The 18782-nt window shown below is 30.7% G+C and overlaps 1 protein-coding gene across 28 annotated transcripts in view; it reads left to right on the plus strand.

Moving 5' to 3' along the window:
• The window catches only part of LOC106054873 (poly(rC)-binding protein 3-like), a 370092-nt gene that overhangs the window by 345847 nt on the left and 5463 nt on the right, over nucleotides 1-18782 (plus strand). For 20 of the 28 annotated variants that reach the window (XM_056003498.1, XM_056003496.1, XM_056003494.1 and 17 more), the window contains 5 exons: nucleotides 7744-7914; nucleotides 8366-8465; nucleotides 10021-10125; nucleotides 11096-11252; nucleotides 12281-12400. In XM_056003498.1, coding sequence (XP_055859473.1) covers nucleotides 7744-7914; nucleotides 8366-8465; nucleotides 10021-10125; nucleotides 11096-11252; nucleotides 12281-12400 — 653 coding nt within the window. The other 8 variants (XR_008773547.1, XM_056003518.1, XM_056003516.1 and 5 more) reach the window with 8 other exon arrangements.

Raw genomic sequence — 18782 nt, forward strand, 5'->3', positions numbered from 1 at the left:
GTTTACCCAAATAAATCTCTCCAAGTTCTGGGTATGTCTTTGGTTCACTAGCGGAGTGGGGGGGGGGCGATTTTTTTTCCAAACCCTAACCCTTACGCCCAGTAAACCCTAACCCTATGCATAAACATGCGTACAGCATATATATATATATATATATATATATATATATATGAGAATAAAAAAGGCAGTGTTTCTCAACCTTGTGCGGAAAAAAAAACAGACATGTTGAGGCCTTTCTCTTGCAGGCTTGGGGGTCTGGGGGAGCGCTGTAAGCTTCCCCAGTGGGATTCGTGGCGAAAGCCCCGACGCCAAATGCGTTTTCTTGCATTTTTCACTGCAGAAACGCATTCTCCTGATATCTACAGCTCATTTTTCATCAGTGAGGTTTGGGGCGAAGACCCTACGCCAAAAGCGTTCTCTTGTATTTTTCACTGCAGAAACGCATTTCCTGACATCTACATCTTGTTTTTCATTAGTGAGGTTCGGGGCGAGGCCGGGACGCCTTAAGCGTTTTCTTGCATTTTTCACTGCAGAAACGCATTCTCCTGATATCTACAGCTCATTATTCATCCTATTAAAAAGGGACCGTTTGAATAATGTTTTACTTAAAAGATATTCTTATATGAATGTATAGCCCCTTTATACATTGCAAATAAAACTGATTGGTTCCTTGAAAAGAGAAAAGGTACCCCACATATTTAGATTAAGGCGTTGAGGACCGCGGTCGAAAGAAATTATTCGATAAATAATATCTTTAAAAAAAGCTCATTTGTAAGTGATACATTTTGTTCAAAAGTCATGTTTGTAACTTTGATTGGTTACAGAACTAGAATTCAAAACTCTAAACAAAATTTCGGAAGTGAGAGGATAAATTAAGTGGACCAATTAGATTCTACTCTAAATTTTTTTTTTTTTTTTTTTTTTTGCATTTTTAGGATCATCATAAATTGTGAGTTACAGTCCCAAATTTATTTTAGAAAAATACAAGATTGAGTAAAGGTTGGGAAAAGGCGACTATGAAAAGAATATCTGGGTTTAGAACTCATCTCAATTTTTACTCTAATACTGAAAAATTTCGTATGAATTCTAAATTGTTCAAAACAAAGTTTTTCTTAAAATAACTCAGATAAATTCGTGTGCAATTACAGAAACTCTGTCGCCATATTTGACTATTCTGTTTTAAAAAGTCTTGTTTTCGTCTGGAAAGGGGAGGGGGCGGTAGAGTGAAAACGTGTAAGCCTCGCTCCTTTTTATAATTTCTGCTAATGATTGCATTTGGCATTAAAGATTAGGGGTGGGGCGACTCGATATAAGAGTCTAATTTATAGCATATTTAAATTATATTAGTGACAGTTTTTTTTTATTTTGTAATTTCTTAACTATAATACAAAAAGAAAAAGTATTGGTTTGTCCGAAGGGCGGAAGGCGATAGTATGGTACAACCCTTTTACATTTTATATTTACTAATGATAAAATTTAAGATTAGATTGTGGTGCGACATAATATACAAATGGGTTCACATATCAATACGTAGCTTATATTATATAGATATTCAACTAATTTTTTTCACAACCTATGATTTCTCCATAAAAATAGGACCGACCCCCCCCCCCCCACTCAGAGGGCTTTTCTAGGACACTAGAAACAATGCCCCCCCCCCCCCACCTCACCGAATCGGCCAAGATACCAGAAGGGGAGCGACATAATATAAAATGTATATATTAATTCAACTAATTTTGTTCACAAACTATGATTTCTCAATAAAAGTAGGACCGCCCCCCCCCCCACTTAAAGGGTTTAGGTGGGAAGGGCAGTTGAGGTATTCGCCCCCCCCCCCCAATGGCCAACAGGGGAACAACATAATATAAAGATGGGTTAAAATATCAATATCAGGTTTTAATCATATAGATATTTAATTGATTCTGTTAGCAAGCTGTAATTTCTACAAATAAATTGGACCGCACCCCCGAATCGAAAGTTTATGGGGGGCGGGGGCGGGATTGATGCCATCGCCCCCTCCCGACCCCACCAAATCGGCCAACATACTAGAGGGGGGCGAAATAATCTAAAAATAGGTTGAAATATAAATAATTAGCATATATTATTAACTTAAGTAATAAATTCGTATACAAATTGTGTGAATTCTACACTAAAATTCCTCCGCCCTTACCGCCCCCCCCCCCGGATTCGCCAGTGCTCTGGTTGTGTGTCTGAGTGTGTCTCATAGTCTGCTGTTTTGTAAGAAATATTGAGCATTGACAGACTGTGAATTATTTACAGCTTTACTTTGCATTATCATATTCTTGTTCTTGAGTCTCTTCATTAATATCATCGTTACAAATTTATTTTGTTTGTACTCTCGAGACCAATTGAATCGTCTAGACTTAGACTCTAGGTCTAGGTACAATTCGTCTATACAATCATATTTTCCTATCTTTAAAGTTTGTCTCGTTCCTTGTGGAACAATTTCGTTATGGAATTAGTCTTAAGACAAACAAAAACTGTAAACATAATCATTTAAATACGGTCATACATCTAAACTAAGTATGTACGTGTGTATATTTCTGTATTAAATCAACACAATCATTTAAATACGGCCATACATCTAAACTAGGCATGTTCGTGTGTATGTATTAAATCCACACAATCCTGTATTCCTGTTGACACACACCCTGGTTCCCCTGACATTCCGAATGTGTGTCGCGTCCGCTCACCTATTAGGCCTGAAATGACTAGCTCTCTAAGCCAGAACTTAGAAAGAGCCTCTACTTCTGAAGCGCTGGGCTGGAAGGCAAGAAAACAAACAATGAAAACACAGGAGGCAGAACGCATTGAATCTGACTCGGGGCGTGGCATTCACCGATATGCTTAGATTACAGAAGGGCACAACAGCCGAGAAGTTGATTCCTTTTACTCTTACATGTTAATACCGTAAAATGTCTAGTTTTTAACAACATAAGGGAAGCGATGCGAATGGTGTAAATGTGCTATTTGAAAATAGTGTATTATTTTAACTGCTTTAAATTTGATAGACTCGGTGGTGTTTTTTTTTTAAATAAAAAACAATTTTTATTATTAAAAAAAAATAACATTAAATAAAATCTTTGTTAGATTTATTAATGTGCAATCTTTTACAATCATATTTCGAGAGCTTATATTAGCCAAGTCAATTCAAATGCTAAAAAGTTTAACAAAAGAAAGTCTAGCACATTGGAAGTTCCATACATAATCGCAATGGTGCCAGTTATTGCAGTGTTTACTGTAGAGCACGTGGTATGGACAGACAACTGGGTATCCCAGCATCCTAGAGATGTAAGGGCAAGTAACCTCTGATAGCAGCAGAGCAGACGTGAATGAAACTATTAGTCTGCATGTACAGATTTCACTATTATTTTACATAAATCGTATTCCGTTGTTGATTTCTTTTCAAAATTGTGATTTTAAATTCTGGAAATAAAAATTGAAGACCTTATGGAAATGTTTTTGAGGAACTTTAAATAAAGCAATTATTTTCTAACAAAATCTTAGTTTATTTATTTTTTAATTTGTGAGCCAAATTTTCTCTAAGCACCACGATTTTCTGGAGTTCCTACTGAGATACAGTGAGACACATCTATTTCTTAATAACATTAGACCTAATAATGTCTTCAGCGTGGAGACACAGTTCTAAGGTAATTCTTGTGTGCATACATTTGGAAGAGAGACACGATCTGCTAGGCAAATTGAAATCACTTCTTTCTTTACTTCAACATAGCCATTGTTTCTTTATTTTTAACAAGACATTCTTGTTCATAGTTAACGTTACAATCGTGACATTCTTGTTCATATTGAACGTTACAATCGTGACATTCTTGTTCATATTGAACGTTACAATCGTGACATTCTTGTTCATATTGAACGTTACAATCGTGACATTCTTGTTCATATTGAACGTTACAATCGTGACATTCTTGTTCATATTGAACGTTTCAATCATGACATTCTTGTTCATATTGAACGTTACAATCGTGACATTCTTGTTCATATTGAACGTTACAATCGTGACATTCTTGTTCATAGTTAACGTTACAATCGTGACATTATTGTTCATATTGAACGTTACAATCATGACATTCTTGTTCATATTGAACGTTACAATCGTGACATCCTTGTTCATATTGAACGTTTCAATCATGACATTCTTGTTCATATTGAACGTTACAATCATGACATTCTTGTTCATATTGAACGTTACAATCGTGACATTCTTGTTCATATTGAACGTTACAATCATGACATTCTTGTTCATATTGAACGTTACAATCGTGACATTCTTGTTCATATTGAACGTTACAATCATGACATTCTTGTTCATATTGAACGTTACAATCGTGACATTCTTGTTCATATTGAACGTTACAATCATGACATTCTTGTTCATATTGAATGTTACAATCATGACATTCTTGTTCATATTTTCTGTAAGCTTATTCTTAACATCTCAGATTCTTTTAGAATTGCCAATGACAAATCTGGAGAATTCAAACGGATAAATATTGCCATTCTTTTCTGGGATGTTACTATGAAAACTGCACTGGGAAATTCATAGAATGTAGTCATAGAATGTAGTCATAGAATGTAGTCATAGAATGTAGTCATAGAATGTAGTCATAGAATCTCGGCTTCGTTTGTGTGTTGTTGTTTTTTCTGAATGTTGTGTGAAAACATCCTCCTTGTAACCAGCAGTGGCGGCTCAGTGAAACTCACACGTTAAAGCCCCTATTTCCATTTCATTCGAGTTGTAGATTAACCGGAATTCTCACATTCTTTCCTGCCAGGCTACCCTAACCCTAAGCACCAACCCTAAACCTAAACACCAATGTACTCTTTAAGTACAAATTCCTTTGATCACTAGACTATAAACAAATTTTCTCGTTTTTTTTTTATTCTGTAACTTGATTCCTACATAAGAGAAATATTTTTTGTTTAATTATCATGACTTCACAGAGGTACAACGTGCGTTAAAATCAAAACGAAATAATACAATAAAAATACAACCAGGAGAACATAAAAACGAATGTGTTGAACTGCTCTCTAGAACTGAAACAAATACTTTGAACAAAAAGTTGGTTGGGAACTCAAACGAATAAATAATACAAATATTCTAAAGGAAGGTTGTACCATGGAACTAGACTAATCCATAGTTGTACTATTATTAACACATATTTAACACTCATATTTTTCAATGATGCGCAGACACAGTGTATGTGTATTGGTTCAAGACAAAAACACGATAGAGTGGATGTTAAATTTGGATTTTCTGTGGTGGGTGCGTTTAGACAGACACCATATAACCTTAATGCGACTTGTACATACGTGAGTCACACACAAACATTTAAGACACACAGTTGGAGTCACAAAATGTGTGCAATGTTGCTGAGGGAAAAAGCGCTTAGCTTTTGAACCGAAGAGTCCTGGATTTGAAGACTCGGATTTTGAATTTCGGGATTTTAGGACGCCCCTGAGTTCACCCAACTCAAATGTCTACATGACATAGTTGGAAAAGTAAAGGCAATTGGTCCTTGTTCTGGTCTTATGAACCCTCGTTAACCGTCGGCCATAGAAAAATCCTCTGGTCTGAAAAGGCTACTTATTTACTATCTATAAAGTAAGCGAAGTACTCGATTCAGATATTGCGATATATAGGGCAATGTTTTAGTACATTTTTTCTTAGGAAATAATTTATATTTCAAAAACTTTTAGTAAGAACTGTCGAACAAAATATCGCTGTGTCGATGTACTGAAACTGTGTTTTTCTAGACCTTACCAAGTAACAAAGTAAAACACTATTTCGTCTATTACTGATTTAGCTGTTTATATTTCTAAATTTCTTTATTTCTAAATGAAAAAAAAAAAAACAGCAAGTGAAGCCAACCAGCTAAGCATTATTGGCCTAATGTTGTATCAAACTTTGAACAAACTAACTCAACTGAACAAACTGTTTCTAGTAAAGAAATAAAGTTCATGCGTAGACAATGTTTGAAATCCTTATTAAAATAGTTGTCTACAATTTTAAAAAAGTAGGCTAAATGTACAAAAATACTTGTTAGAAAACCAAAGTTTCTATTCAGCGTACGTGTATCAAGTCGTTTGGATCAGTCCTAGATTTGTGGTAGATCTAGACGAACAATAAAAAGCATGTATAAGAAAAAAAATTGGGAACTGTCTGAATTAGAACTCATGGCTCAAGCCTTCTTAAGCTAACACGGTAACCACTCTGCTAGTGGAGAGCTTATGAACATGGAAGATTGTAGAGTTATCTAGTGTTTCTATAGTCTCGTTCTATTTTTTTGAAGTTTGTGTTCACTAAGACTCAGACGACAACCTATAAAACGAGACTAATTCAGCTTATACCACTTCAGTCAATAACTATTTCTTTCCCTTGTGTGAGATACCCAATAAAATAAATTATTACCAATAGTTAGTTAACTAATTGTTTTTTTTAATTGATTTTTGTGTTGTCAGGTAAAAGAGATTGTTGTGCAAAATTTCAGCTTGATCCGAGATTGGGGGTGGGAGAAATAGGCCTAATGTGTAAAAACGTTTTACCAGACAAAGTGAGTCGATATAAGCTTTGTAAAAAGCCAATCAAATCTTGTATATAAAACGCTAGTGAGGAGCAGCAGCCTCAATTTCACGCGTTCAAAGTCATTTCTTAAATGACTTACTGATTCCAGATGTAGCCTATATGGATTTTGTTGCTAAGCTTCCTACATTTTTTACTCACTTTGCGCTGACACTTTTGCATTTGAAAATAAGCAAAACAACTAAATAAAACCAACTAAATAAAACCAACTAAATAAAAACAACTAAATAAAACCAACTAAGTAAAAACAACTAAATAAAACCAACTAAATAAAACCAACTGTACTCCAACAATATCTTCATTTCTTTATATGTAATCTTTATTTTCCTTGAGAAAATTTGCCTTCAAATTTTTACATTAGTAGTTCGTTACAAACGAAATATATGTTCTTACCACATATATATATATGTTGACATATATATATATATATGTTGACCTATATATATATATGTTGACCTATATATATATATATATGTTGACCTATATATATATATATATATATATATATATATATATATATATATATATATATATATATATATATATATATATATATATATATATATATATATATATATATCATAGAAACCTCTCTTTTTATATGGATATTGATGGCTGCCTGTGTTCTGAACTGTTTGAACCCAACTATCCCTCAACCTCCTCTGGGGGAGCTTATGGTTAGGATTTACTCATTTTTAATTCTAAAGAAACATAAAAAATATTGCAAAGCAACCAATTAGAACTTAACTTGCTACAAACAGTTGAAGAAGACAAACAATGCACACAGTGCTACTAAATGTCCTATGTTGGGTGCTGCCCTACTTATTTGATTCACTTATCTTCACTGAACCAATCTCTGTGATACAACACTCTCCTTTTCCCTCTCTATTTCTTCTTTTTTTTATAATATTCTTTTCTTACTATCTTTCATTCTTTGTCCTTATCTCTGTCATGTTCTTTCTCTTTCTATGTATAGTTTCAAAAGCAACCAGGATTTTAAAATGAATTAATCAGTTGTGGATTGTACACATTTTAGTTAAACTGTTGAATGTTATATAGATCTAGTTTCTATTTTTCAATGATAATGTTTGTTTTTCTTTGTTTTGTTTTTTTTTTAGTCCCCGCCAAAGGGAGCTAATCTTCCTTACAGGCCCAAACCTCTGCTTTCTCCAGTGTATATCTCAGGAAGTCAAGGTTTCACTGTCCCTGCTAGCCTCCCTTCCCTTCCTGGCCAAGATGTGTGTATGGTTAGTAACAACATGTATCCAAGGACAATAGACCTTTACAATGTAACTTTCCCTGCCCCTTTATAGTGTAGCTTAGTTTAAGTAGTTTGTTAGAATATTTAAAAGATTTCATGTAATTTTATTTCTAAATGTTCAAAATATAAAATAAAGACTTAATTGGTTTTTTTTTTTTTTTTAATTAGATCTAGATGATATATTAAAATATAAAATAAGGATTGGTTAAAATGTTTTAAAAATTAGATCTAGATGATATATGATCAGATACAGATGGTGGCACTGGGATTCCCATTTGATGTTAGACAGGATTTCTAAAACATAAATCAAGACTAAGAAATCTTTCATTGCTAAAGATACATTTATTTTGAAAAAAAAGGAAAGCTAAAAGAAATGAAAGGTGCCACCATTAGTAGAATCTTCATCATGGAATTGTCTTGTATCCCAGACTGCAATGATTGATCTTACATTTCATAACTATTTGTGACTATTGCCACAGCTTCCAAAAGGATTCCATCACCCTGTACAGATGGCACATGCCATTCCCATGGTATCATCTGCCCAGCATGTACTCCCTGGAAGCCTTGTTCCTGTCAATGGTAAGATTGTGGTTTGTGTTGTTTGATATTTTTCTAAAAAAAATCATGTACCAATGTCCACTTGTTGAATTTGCAATAACTTTAATTCCCAGAATCAAATGTCTTCAGAAATTAATTGCATGAGCTTTTCTAAACTACAGTTTTCTATAATGTATTGGCCCCAGTATAGTTAACCTACAACCAACCTATCTACATAGGTCAGTGTTTGACTATTACATTTTGAAAACTTTAGATGCTACTGAAATATTTTTTCTTTAAAAATTGTTTCTTTCTTTAAAACAGGTTCATAGATTCTGTTGCTTTTACAGTATTTCATTTCTATAACGTTCATGCTTCAGTTACTTCACTAGTGATTTGATGCTTTTAGAAATCTTGATCTATGCACCACTAACTGGTGTCATCTTTAAAGTAGTTACTGTCAATTCAAATAGATTTATACACTCTGTACATCCAATCAAATTTGGTAGTTTATTTTATTTCCTAAATCCTATCTTTAAAAACAATAGTTAAGAGCATCTATCTACACTTTCATTTCTTTCTTAATGTTTTATTTGTAAAGAAAATGTTTCTCCATCTGTAAACATATGTAAACAAACACATTTTAACTTTCAAAACATTTGGTTCAATAATTATCAAATGACCTAGGAAAGATTATTGAAACATATAAATATTTTGTCTTAAAAAAACAATCAATAATTATTTTAAAATAGTTTTACTTCATTATGTGAGGGCATTGTGTGCTGGTTTGTACAACTGAAAACAGTGTCTCATTTATTGTGTGATGCTATGAAAATATATAAAATGATTAATTGAAAACAAGATGAAATATTAAGACTCAATATAATAAAATGACACATCTTTTCAAGACATTCACAATAAAAAGATGACAATATATCTTCATCAACATACTATATAGCTAAATAAATTAATTGTTTTTTTTTTAATAATCAGTAAGATGAAATGATGAATTTATTTAATCAAGATTTATCAAGACTAAATAAAATAAAATTATTACCATGGTTTCAGACATAATAAGTCAAATCTCCACACACACAAAATACATGATTGCATGCCATTCAAATTACATTTACATTTTTTATATCATCTAAACACCAGTTACTTCATTTATTATTTCACCATTTTCTCATTTAAAACATAAGCTTTAAAGTAACTTATTCATGACTTCTATTATAAGTAGCCCCTACATTTGTAATAAATCATATTTCAACATTTTTAACAACTCAGTTTCTTTCAGTAGATTATTAGAGATATATTGTTAAACAAAATGTGATTTATTTAGCCCTATGGCTAAGAAAAAGCTTTTTTAACTTTAAACAAATGATTACCCAAATCAATTTGTTTGCATGTTTTTGTTTAATTATCTATTAATTAAATTATCATGTATAAATTTGTATACATATATCAACATTCTTGAATTTAAAAAATTGTTAGTCATTTTTACTTCCTGTTGTTTATTTTTTATTTTTCTTTAACCTATTTAGCGTGGACTGCGCACTAACTGGTGTGTACGTTTGTTTTTTGTTTTTTTTTGTAGGTCTAGGCCCCGCGGCCCTTCCACATATGTGGCCTGGTCCATTGCCCCAACCACAACCACCACCTTGCCTCAGTAAGGAGTTTTTTCGCCCTCTTCAGATTATGGGTGATGGAAAAAATAGTTATGAGGGCCACTTTTAGAAAAGCTTTAGAAATTGTCATTAAAATAAATGAACATTCTACAATGAAAAAAAGGTGGATGGTTTTGATTTCAAATATTTATTGTTCTATTTTAGCTTAGCAAAGCAAAAAAAAAGGTCATGGAAATTAATGGAATAAAATAATCGCTTATAGAACTTTCAATTAGCATGACTTTTTTCAACATATGTTTTGACTCATGCATGTCACCTCAATGTGTGTTGGTTTTTATTTTCCTTTTTACCAATAACACACTGGGTTGTTTTCTGAAAGTGGCCCTTATATTTGTAGTTTTTTTTTTAGTTTACATTCACATTTGTACTCCATCTGTTGTATCCATCATATACTAATCCATTTCATTCATTTAATATCCTAACCTTTACAAATGTTATCTTCTGTGGTCTTTATACAAATTTATATGAATAATTTTATTTTCAAATTAACTCCTAAATTTTCTTTTAAACGTGAAATCTTTTCCCTAGTACTATTTAACCAATGTCTTCTAATAAGTACCTACATGAAATATAACAGAAATCTGCTTATTGCTTGCACAAAATTACAAAAAATATTTTCTATACCATTTCTTCTACTCATTATTGTTTTAGATTTATTTGTTTCACAGTAACATTATTATTTACAAACATAGAATAAGTATTAAATTTTGTAAAAGATAGCTTGAGCTGTTTCTCATTCAAAACATTCTGTCTGTAAAAATGAAATTTTCAATGAAATTTTGTAGCATTTCCAAAGTATTTGATTCATTCAAAAAGCAAAAAAAAAAAGTTTAATTTGTAAGAAAAGATTTTTTTCTTTGACTACTTTTATTTCTATAGATCTGAAGAGACACTAAATGTGTTGAAATGCATAGAGATGTGTGTAAAGCCCTTTTTTGTTTTGTTTTGAGGTTTAGACTATTTTATATCATCTGCCATTTTCAGGTTTAGGTCCTAGTCTTCAGTATACACCTAGAGCAGGTAATCCTGCACCTCAACAGGCTATCACAAATCTAAGTCAACAAGCACAGGAAATGAACATACCAAATGATCTCATTGGATGCATCATAGGCAGAGGTGGACAAAAAATTAATGAGATTAGGTAATTAAAGGCAACAATATTTCTATAGCAAAAAAACTACAACTACTGATAAGAAAAACAATTACTTTTTTCAGTTTTAAATATAAGCCCTTTTTGAAATACATTTTAATCATAAACTTATTAATCATTAAAAAAAAAAAAAGCAAAAAAAACTTACAACTTAGTATAGGAAGGCTACAAAAAATTGAGTAGCCATGTCAAGGTCAACTAACAATAATTTGAAGAATCTGATGATTTTGTTTCACGTAAACACTTTTCAATTTTGATATCCATTTTACACACTAATCAGTTCTGTATCAATGGAGTCATATGTAAGGCCTATTAAAATGTGAAGTAACCCTAATAACCAAAGAGTCTGATTACAAATATTAGAAATATATTGTACAATAGTTCAAACTCAAAAAAGTAAAATATAAAAAATACTTTTTTAAAAAAGACAGTTCCTCCTTTATACAGCTGACAAATCTTTGTAAAAGAAATTTTGCATTTGCTTTTAGTAACAAATGAATAACAGATTTTAAAAAATGGAACATATTTTACCTCACCCCTATTCCCCCCTCCCCCCCCAAAAGACCCTGGTTAAGTGAATGTATAAAACTAAACAGAGTACATAACATTCTAATGACAGGCCTATAGATCCAGTATTAGAAGATGATGAGAAGTTCTTAATGTCTATTTATTTATAAAACTCTTGCATAGAGACTAAAAGCAGAAAAACTCACTGACATTTTTTTGTTCTAGATAAAAGTTTTCAAGGCCAAATTTAATTTTAGAAGATATTTCCAAAAATTATAATGTTCAAACTAAAATTTTACCAGTGTGGCTAATTAGCTAGTAATTCTTTTCCCAATGTATACATCAACTGTCAAATTTTTAGGAAAATCATTAGAGCGTTTTTGAGAACCTTGTCCAGTTTTTTCTATCCATGAAGAATTTGCAAGCTTATAAGAGAAATTGTATAAAAATATCAGATATAAAAAAAAGCAAAATTTTCTTATTAATTTTTTTTATTTTGTTTTTATGATCAGGCAAGTATCTGGTGCAAACATAAAAATTTCCAATGCAGAAGATGGATCATCAGACCGAAAAGTAACAATCACTGGAAGCCCAGAATGTATTGGACTAGCCCAGTACCTAATCAGCACTAGGTTGGTACAACAATCTTGTTTCATCTATCCTATTCAGTTCAGGTGAAAAATGACTAAGCTCAAAAAGCTCCTCACAGCCATCTTTGTTTTTCAGTGTCACTAGTAAGTGTTTGGCTGCTGAACTATAGATGTTACTGAAATATTTAGGTGAATGAATTCTGGATAACATCATGTTTAGATGTTACCAAATTTAGGTGAATGAATTTTGGATAACATCATGTTTAGATGTTACCAAATTTAGGTGAATGAATTTTGGATAACATCATGTGTTTAGATGTTAGGCTAAAATCATTTTCAGCTTGTAAAGTTTGGTTGTTCTAAAATCATTATCAATTTGCATTTTTTTAATAAACTTAGGCTACTAACAAATACATTTTATTAGTTTGATGACAAATTAAAGTTTAGCATTAAAAACACATTTAACTTACTTATCAACATTTTTATGATACTTCAAATTGATATGCAAATAGCTATACAAAAAATTACATATTTATGCAAATACATTATGAGCCTAAGGAAATTTCACATTTATTTTAAAGTTCTAAAACTATTGACTTTTGCATAACATTGAACAAAAAAATGTAAGAAAACTTCTGCTCAATTCTACTTGAATGTGTATTACTTCAACTAACTATGCTGAGTGTTCCTCTAATGTGCAATATAATGTACAGGTTTTTTTTACAATATTTAAATATAAATTTATCTGTTTATTGTATGCTAGGGGTCAAATGTATCTAACATATCAGTATTAATTATTATTTCATACAAACAAGTGCATTCACAATTGAATAGCATTGTTAATAAGAAATAAGCCCTCAGTCAATAAAAAGGTGGGCTAGAGTAAAAGAAATATAAATTAAATTTTCTTTAATGTAGTCAATGTTGATCAAATAATAAACAATTGTTTTTAAATTGTATTTAATTGCCAATGCAACTGTACTTATCATCACCAACTATGGGTTTTGATAAGATCCAGATCTAAAAGTTTGGAAGCAGGTGACATAATAGTAGCACAGTATAATATATACATCGACATAACTTATTGATACTATCATCTATCATTTAAATAAAATATCTGTAGAATGTCAGTAGAATTACTTTGAGTTCATCACTTAGTTGTCAACTATAGCTTCATATGATCTGATATTCAATTAACACTGAAATTTATAATTCAATTTCTTTTTTTTTTTTATTAATAAGAATATATTGTAAATAATTCACTTAAAAGAGTTTTAATCATGCAAAATAATTTTTTTGTGATATTCTTTTTATCTTTTGAAGAAATGTTTTAGTCATTTTAGCATTGCCATATTTGTCTGTCTTTATTTTGTAAGAGTTTTACTCATTTCTAAAGACTCAAGAACCAGCATTGATGAAGTAAACCAGAAATATACAAACTAACTTAATAATAATAATAACAAAAAATAAATAAAATCATAAAATTTAAAAATAACTTGTTGACCACTCAACATTTCTGTGATTTTTTTATGTTTTATAATAATACAAATTAATTAAAGAGTTATATAGTCTAAATATTCATTAGTTTATAATTGGCATCATATTGGCCTTATTTACTTAAGTTTATTTTCATTCTACAACTAACAAACTTAAATACTTTTAGCAGTTATTCAACACTTCTGAGAGTTATTCTTTCTTTTTTACAATTATTCTTGATTGGACTATGCACTATTGTGTCCTGTCTATGCTGTTTATATAAACATGTTAATGTTTCTATATAAAACTATCCATCTATGTTTTCCAATAGCATAATGTTAGGCAGCTATGAAATTATTTCTGTTGTTTTATTTATTCAGAGATCTAAATGAATTAAGTATATGCTAGTGTCACAAACTGTGTAAATAGAGTATAAAATTATCCAGAAAACTATTGCTTGAATATTTTAAAATACCCTTTTCTATCCTTTAATCTTTGCTTAAGAAAACAAAAAAAAAAAATTACTCAGAATTAATTTAATATGGATAGTGATTGACTATATAATAGTGAATACTAACACTTGGTTCAAAAACATCCTCTAAAGCTAGCATCTTATTGGGATTGGAATAGGCCTAAGATACTTCTCATTATAAGCTAGAAATATAGCTCAGACAGATCTACTAAACCCTCAAAAAAAAAATACTATAAGAAAAATTAGGCTCTACATTTAAGATTTGTTAGACAGATTTATTAACTTTGCTATTTGCCCACTGATTTAAACATTTAGTTATTTGGCTTTTACAAATCAATATGTTCTATTTTTATAGTTGTAATAACTTTGGCTTAGTTTGAAAAAAGAAGTCAGCCTTGACTTTTGGTACATGCTTTGGACTGCTGTAATAATATAAGTAGCCCATCAGACCTTGCAATATATAGAGCAGATAATGTAAAGGTTATGGAAAGGTTATCTGTTTCTATGGCCAATGGTTAACCAGGGTGCCATGTGGCCAGCACAACAACCAACCCACCTTTACATTCCTTAACTAAGGACAGGAACCAAATGGAGTTGAGTGTACTCAAGGTGTCCTAAAAATCCTAAATTCAAAATCTCAGTGATTCAAACCTGTGATGGCTTGCTTTGGATGCCAAATGCTTTACCACTTAGCACCAGCTCTCACTATGGTCCAGCGTTAAAATCATGCCTGCTGTCATCCCCCTACAATCATACAGGAGGTTGGGACTAATATTAAATAAGCTTCATTCCTGCAGAAATGAAAAAAAAAATCAAACAGGCCTAAGTATTTAAAAGATAATTCAATGATATGTTAGGCATAATTTCAAACAAAACCACAATACTAAACAGTTTTATTTTTATTTCTGTACTTTGACGTATGTCTTTCAGTTTCTACTTCAATGATCATACAATTTCTAATTAAATTTGAAAATGTATATCTTTGGTACAGGTAGTAAAATCAATATTGTTTGATATACTTTTAAAAATAATAAAAGGATACATTAAAAGATATGCTTCACTACTAAACTAAATCATCAAATAATCACTTTTATATAAAATTGTATAATAAATGTTCATTTCATGTTCTTTGAAGTAAAAGAAAATACTTTGCCTGTAAAGTAATAATACAGACTCTAAAAAACTAGGCAAAAAAAAATTGCATAATTATAAGGTATGTTAAAAAATAAAGTATGAGTTAAATAATTGTAAGTTAAATTTATGAACAATACAAGATTTATATTTATAAGGCATTTGCAGGCAAATGTTTCTTTTTCTATAAACTCATCTGCAGTGATTATACAAGTGCATGGCAAAAATAATTTTTTTTTGTCAATGTTATTTTCTGATTGACTCAATTTCATATTTCTCTGATCACACTTTTTTTTTTATACCGGTATATTTCAATTGAAATGATTTGGAACAATAATAAAAGGAATCAACTAATAAGGTTTTGTTGTTGTTTTTATCTTTTTTTAAGATTGTGTGTCATAAAAATAAGGTGTCTAGAAAAAAAAAGTATAAAATATATAGAATGTATGTTTGGTCATCTGCTGAGTGTATTTGTTTGGTCATCTGCTGAGTGTATTTGTTTGGTATCATCTAAAATCAGAAACATATTTATTAGTGTTCTTCCATCTTTCTTTTTTCTATGATGCGGCTTCTATAATTGCTGCAACATGACAGACTCTGGTTAAGGTACAGTTGTCTCTCATAGTGTTTATTTGCATGCTTCAATACTCACTTTAAAAAAAATGACTTATTTCAGTCATTTTTAGAACTGCAAATGGCATCACAAAATGCCATACAAGAAGAACATTGAAAGTATTAAGGAAGTGAAAAATGCACACAACCAATGATACGGCAAATCTCTCAATATTTTTATATGTGACTTTCAATTGACAGCAAGAGACAGTGAAATCACTTTGTACTTACTGTTGTCATGTATCTGCAGTCCTGTTCAAATGGTTGTGATCTAAATGTTGAACACTCAATGATGAAACATTCTCTGATAAACTGGCAATCTTTGAATGCTTCATTCATATTTGTAAAACAAAGACAAAGATGATACTAATATGTTCAATTAGTAATAAATATTTCAAAATCCAAATAATGATTTTAAATCACCAAATAATGTGAAATATTTTTAAAAATCAAATTCTCTGACTTTGTCTAAATTTTAAAAAAAGATTCTTACAAAGACAGGGCATGAATTTCTAAAGAAATATTTACATTTTGTTGTATTTCATGTTATTATATTACTGTTACATTAATATTTTTTTTTAGATTAAAATACAATCAATCAGACAAATTCTAATCTATTTATCTGTATGTTTTATTGTCTCTTGGCACAACTTCTAAAAGTGTGATATTTCTGTTTTATATTTGAATGACTGTTTGACTGTATGTAAGTAAATGTTCAACTTTTAAGTCTATAGATATATATATCTATATTTATTGTCATTGCATGATAGGGTTAATTACTGTAAGTGTTTAATGTTTTAAATGCAGTTTAATATTAGAGTAATGTTTGGCTAGTTTAATTGGAAGAATATTTATCATTTGTATTATGTTGTCATTAAATTCTACTTATTGAATCTGTTGGCTTATTTGTGTAGTTCTCAAGAATTTGTTATTAAAATCTGCTGAAGTTGCTTATGGAAATGAAACATTGATCCAATGTTACAGCCATGATGCAATAGATCCAACAGTGACATTGCAGATTTCATTAATTATGTATTAAGTCTAATTTTCCTCACAACCAAAGACAGATTCATCAAAATAGATTCTTTGAAACATTGACATTCACTTCTAAAAAGTTTATTTTTGTTTTTCTGCATTTATGTTCAGTAAAAAAATTGTTGATAATATTGTAACTTTTGTCCAAAGATTTTTTCTTCTTTAGGAGAAAAAAATGTGTCCAAATAGGATGATTGCTTCTCAATGAACATGGGGTGGGTATGGTAGGGGGCATATCCCTTACTTATTGTTCATTCCACCTGCCCTGTGCACCGCTTTTGGTGTTGAATTTTTTCCACTCGGTTATGCTCCCTTGTTTAAAATGGCCGCCTCTTTGTAGCTGTTGTAATGCTTTTTTTTTTAAACTTGTGTGTCAAAATATTATTTAAAGTTTTTTTCCGAGCTTATTCTCCCTACATTATCACACTAATAATCTCCCCTTTTTTTGTTAGTTCACTCACTTACACTGCATGAGCTGGCATTGACCATCTTGCCATCCTTCATTATTCTCTATACATGCTTTCCCCTTTAACTCATGTCTAGTAGATTTTGTCCAAGCCACTTACATCCTTCCTACAGTGTTGTAGTTTAATGATCATTCATTGTGTCCTTACATTTTTTTTTTTCATATTAATTTTTTTTTTTTCATTGTAATTGTCCTACAGGGTATGTTAAACTATAAGTTTAATTTCACAATAAAAATGTTTTCCTTTATAATTCAATTTCATTTAATCTTTAATTCTGACTCTCAATTACAAAGAAAGAGAAGTGTAGACTATTATTGTTGGGTTAATGATTGTCATTGAAAAAGAAGGCTCCTTTTCTTTTTTGAAACTATTGTTAGGTGGCCTACTCCATACATAAGTTGCAATGGATGATTGATACTCCATACATAAGTTGCAATGGATGATTGATACTCCATACATAAGTTGCAATGGATCATTGATACTCCATACATAAGTTGCAATGGATGATTGATACTCCATACATAAGTTGCAATGGATGATTGAGCACTGTATAAAAAGATTTTTGTTTAGAGAACATCTAAAGTTTTTAGGAAGACACTTAAGTTTTTTTGTTGTTTTTTTTCATTTCCTTAATATCTACAAATCCCTATAGACTAAATCTATTTCACAACCAATTTGAACTTACTACTGGATTAGTTGATTTTTAAAAGCTAAAAGAGAATGCCATTATTAAATCGGGAGCTCAAAAGCAATCATTTATCTCTGCTTGAAGCCCCAATTTATCGCAATCCACCCAGCAATCCCATATACATATTAACGCCGCATGATCTGTCTTTGGTTGATGGGACCTATTTTCATTTTTTTTTACAGTTTCTTTTGTTTTCTTACATTCACATTACTACTTTACTCTATTTTCTTCTTTTTAGTCAAAAAGAAAACATTTTTGAAATTATTTTATAAATACTATTATTGCAGTTTAATAGATCTACAATCTTGAAAACAACTTTAGGAAAAGACAGAGAAGATAAATTTCAGAGTTAAAAAGCAAAAAATTTTCTTTTTTGGAAATTGTTTTTCAAATTCTTTAAATAATTAACTCAATTTTTTTTTAATTAATTTATACGAAGACTACATTTTTATTTAACTTTCTATTTCTCTCTGTCTATTCTGTGACATACCCATTATCATAGTGTGTAACTGTTTCACTCAGTATGCCTAATATCCCCCCTTC

This window comes from Biomphalaria glabrata, chromosome 11, assembly GCF_947242115.1.
Source record: "Biomphalaria glabrata chromosome 11, xgBioGlab47.1, whole genome shotgun sequence".
Classification (NCBI taxonomy): Eukaryota; Metazoa; Mollusca; class Gastropoda; family Planorbidae; genus Biomphalaria; species Biomphalaria glabrata.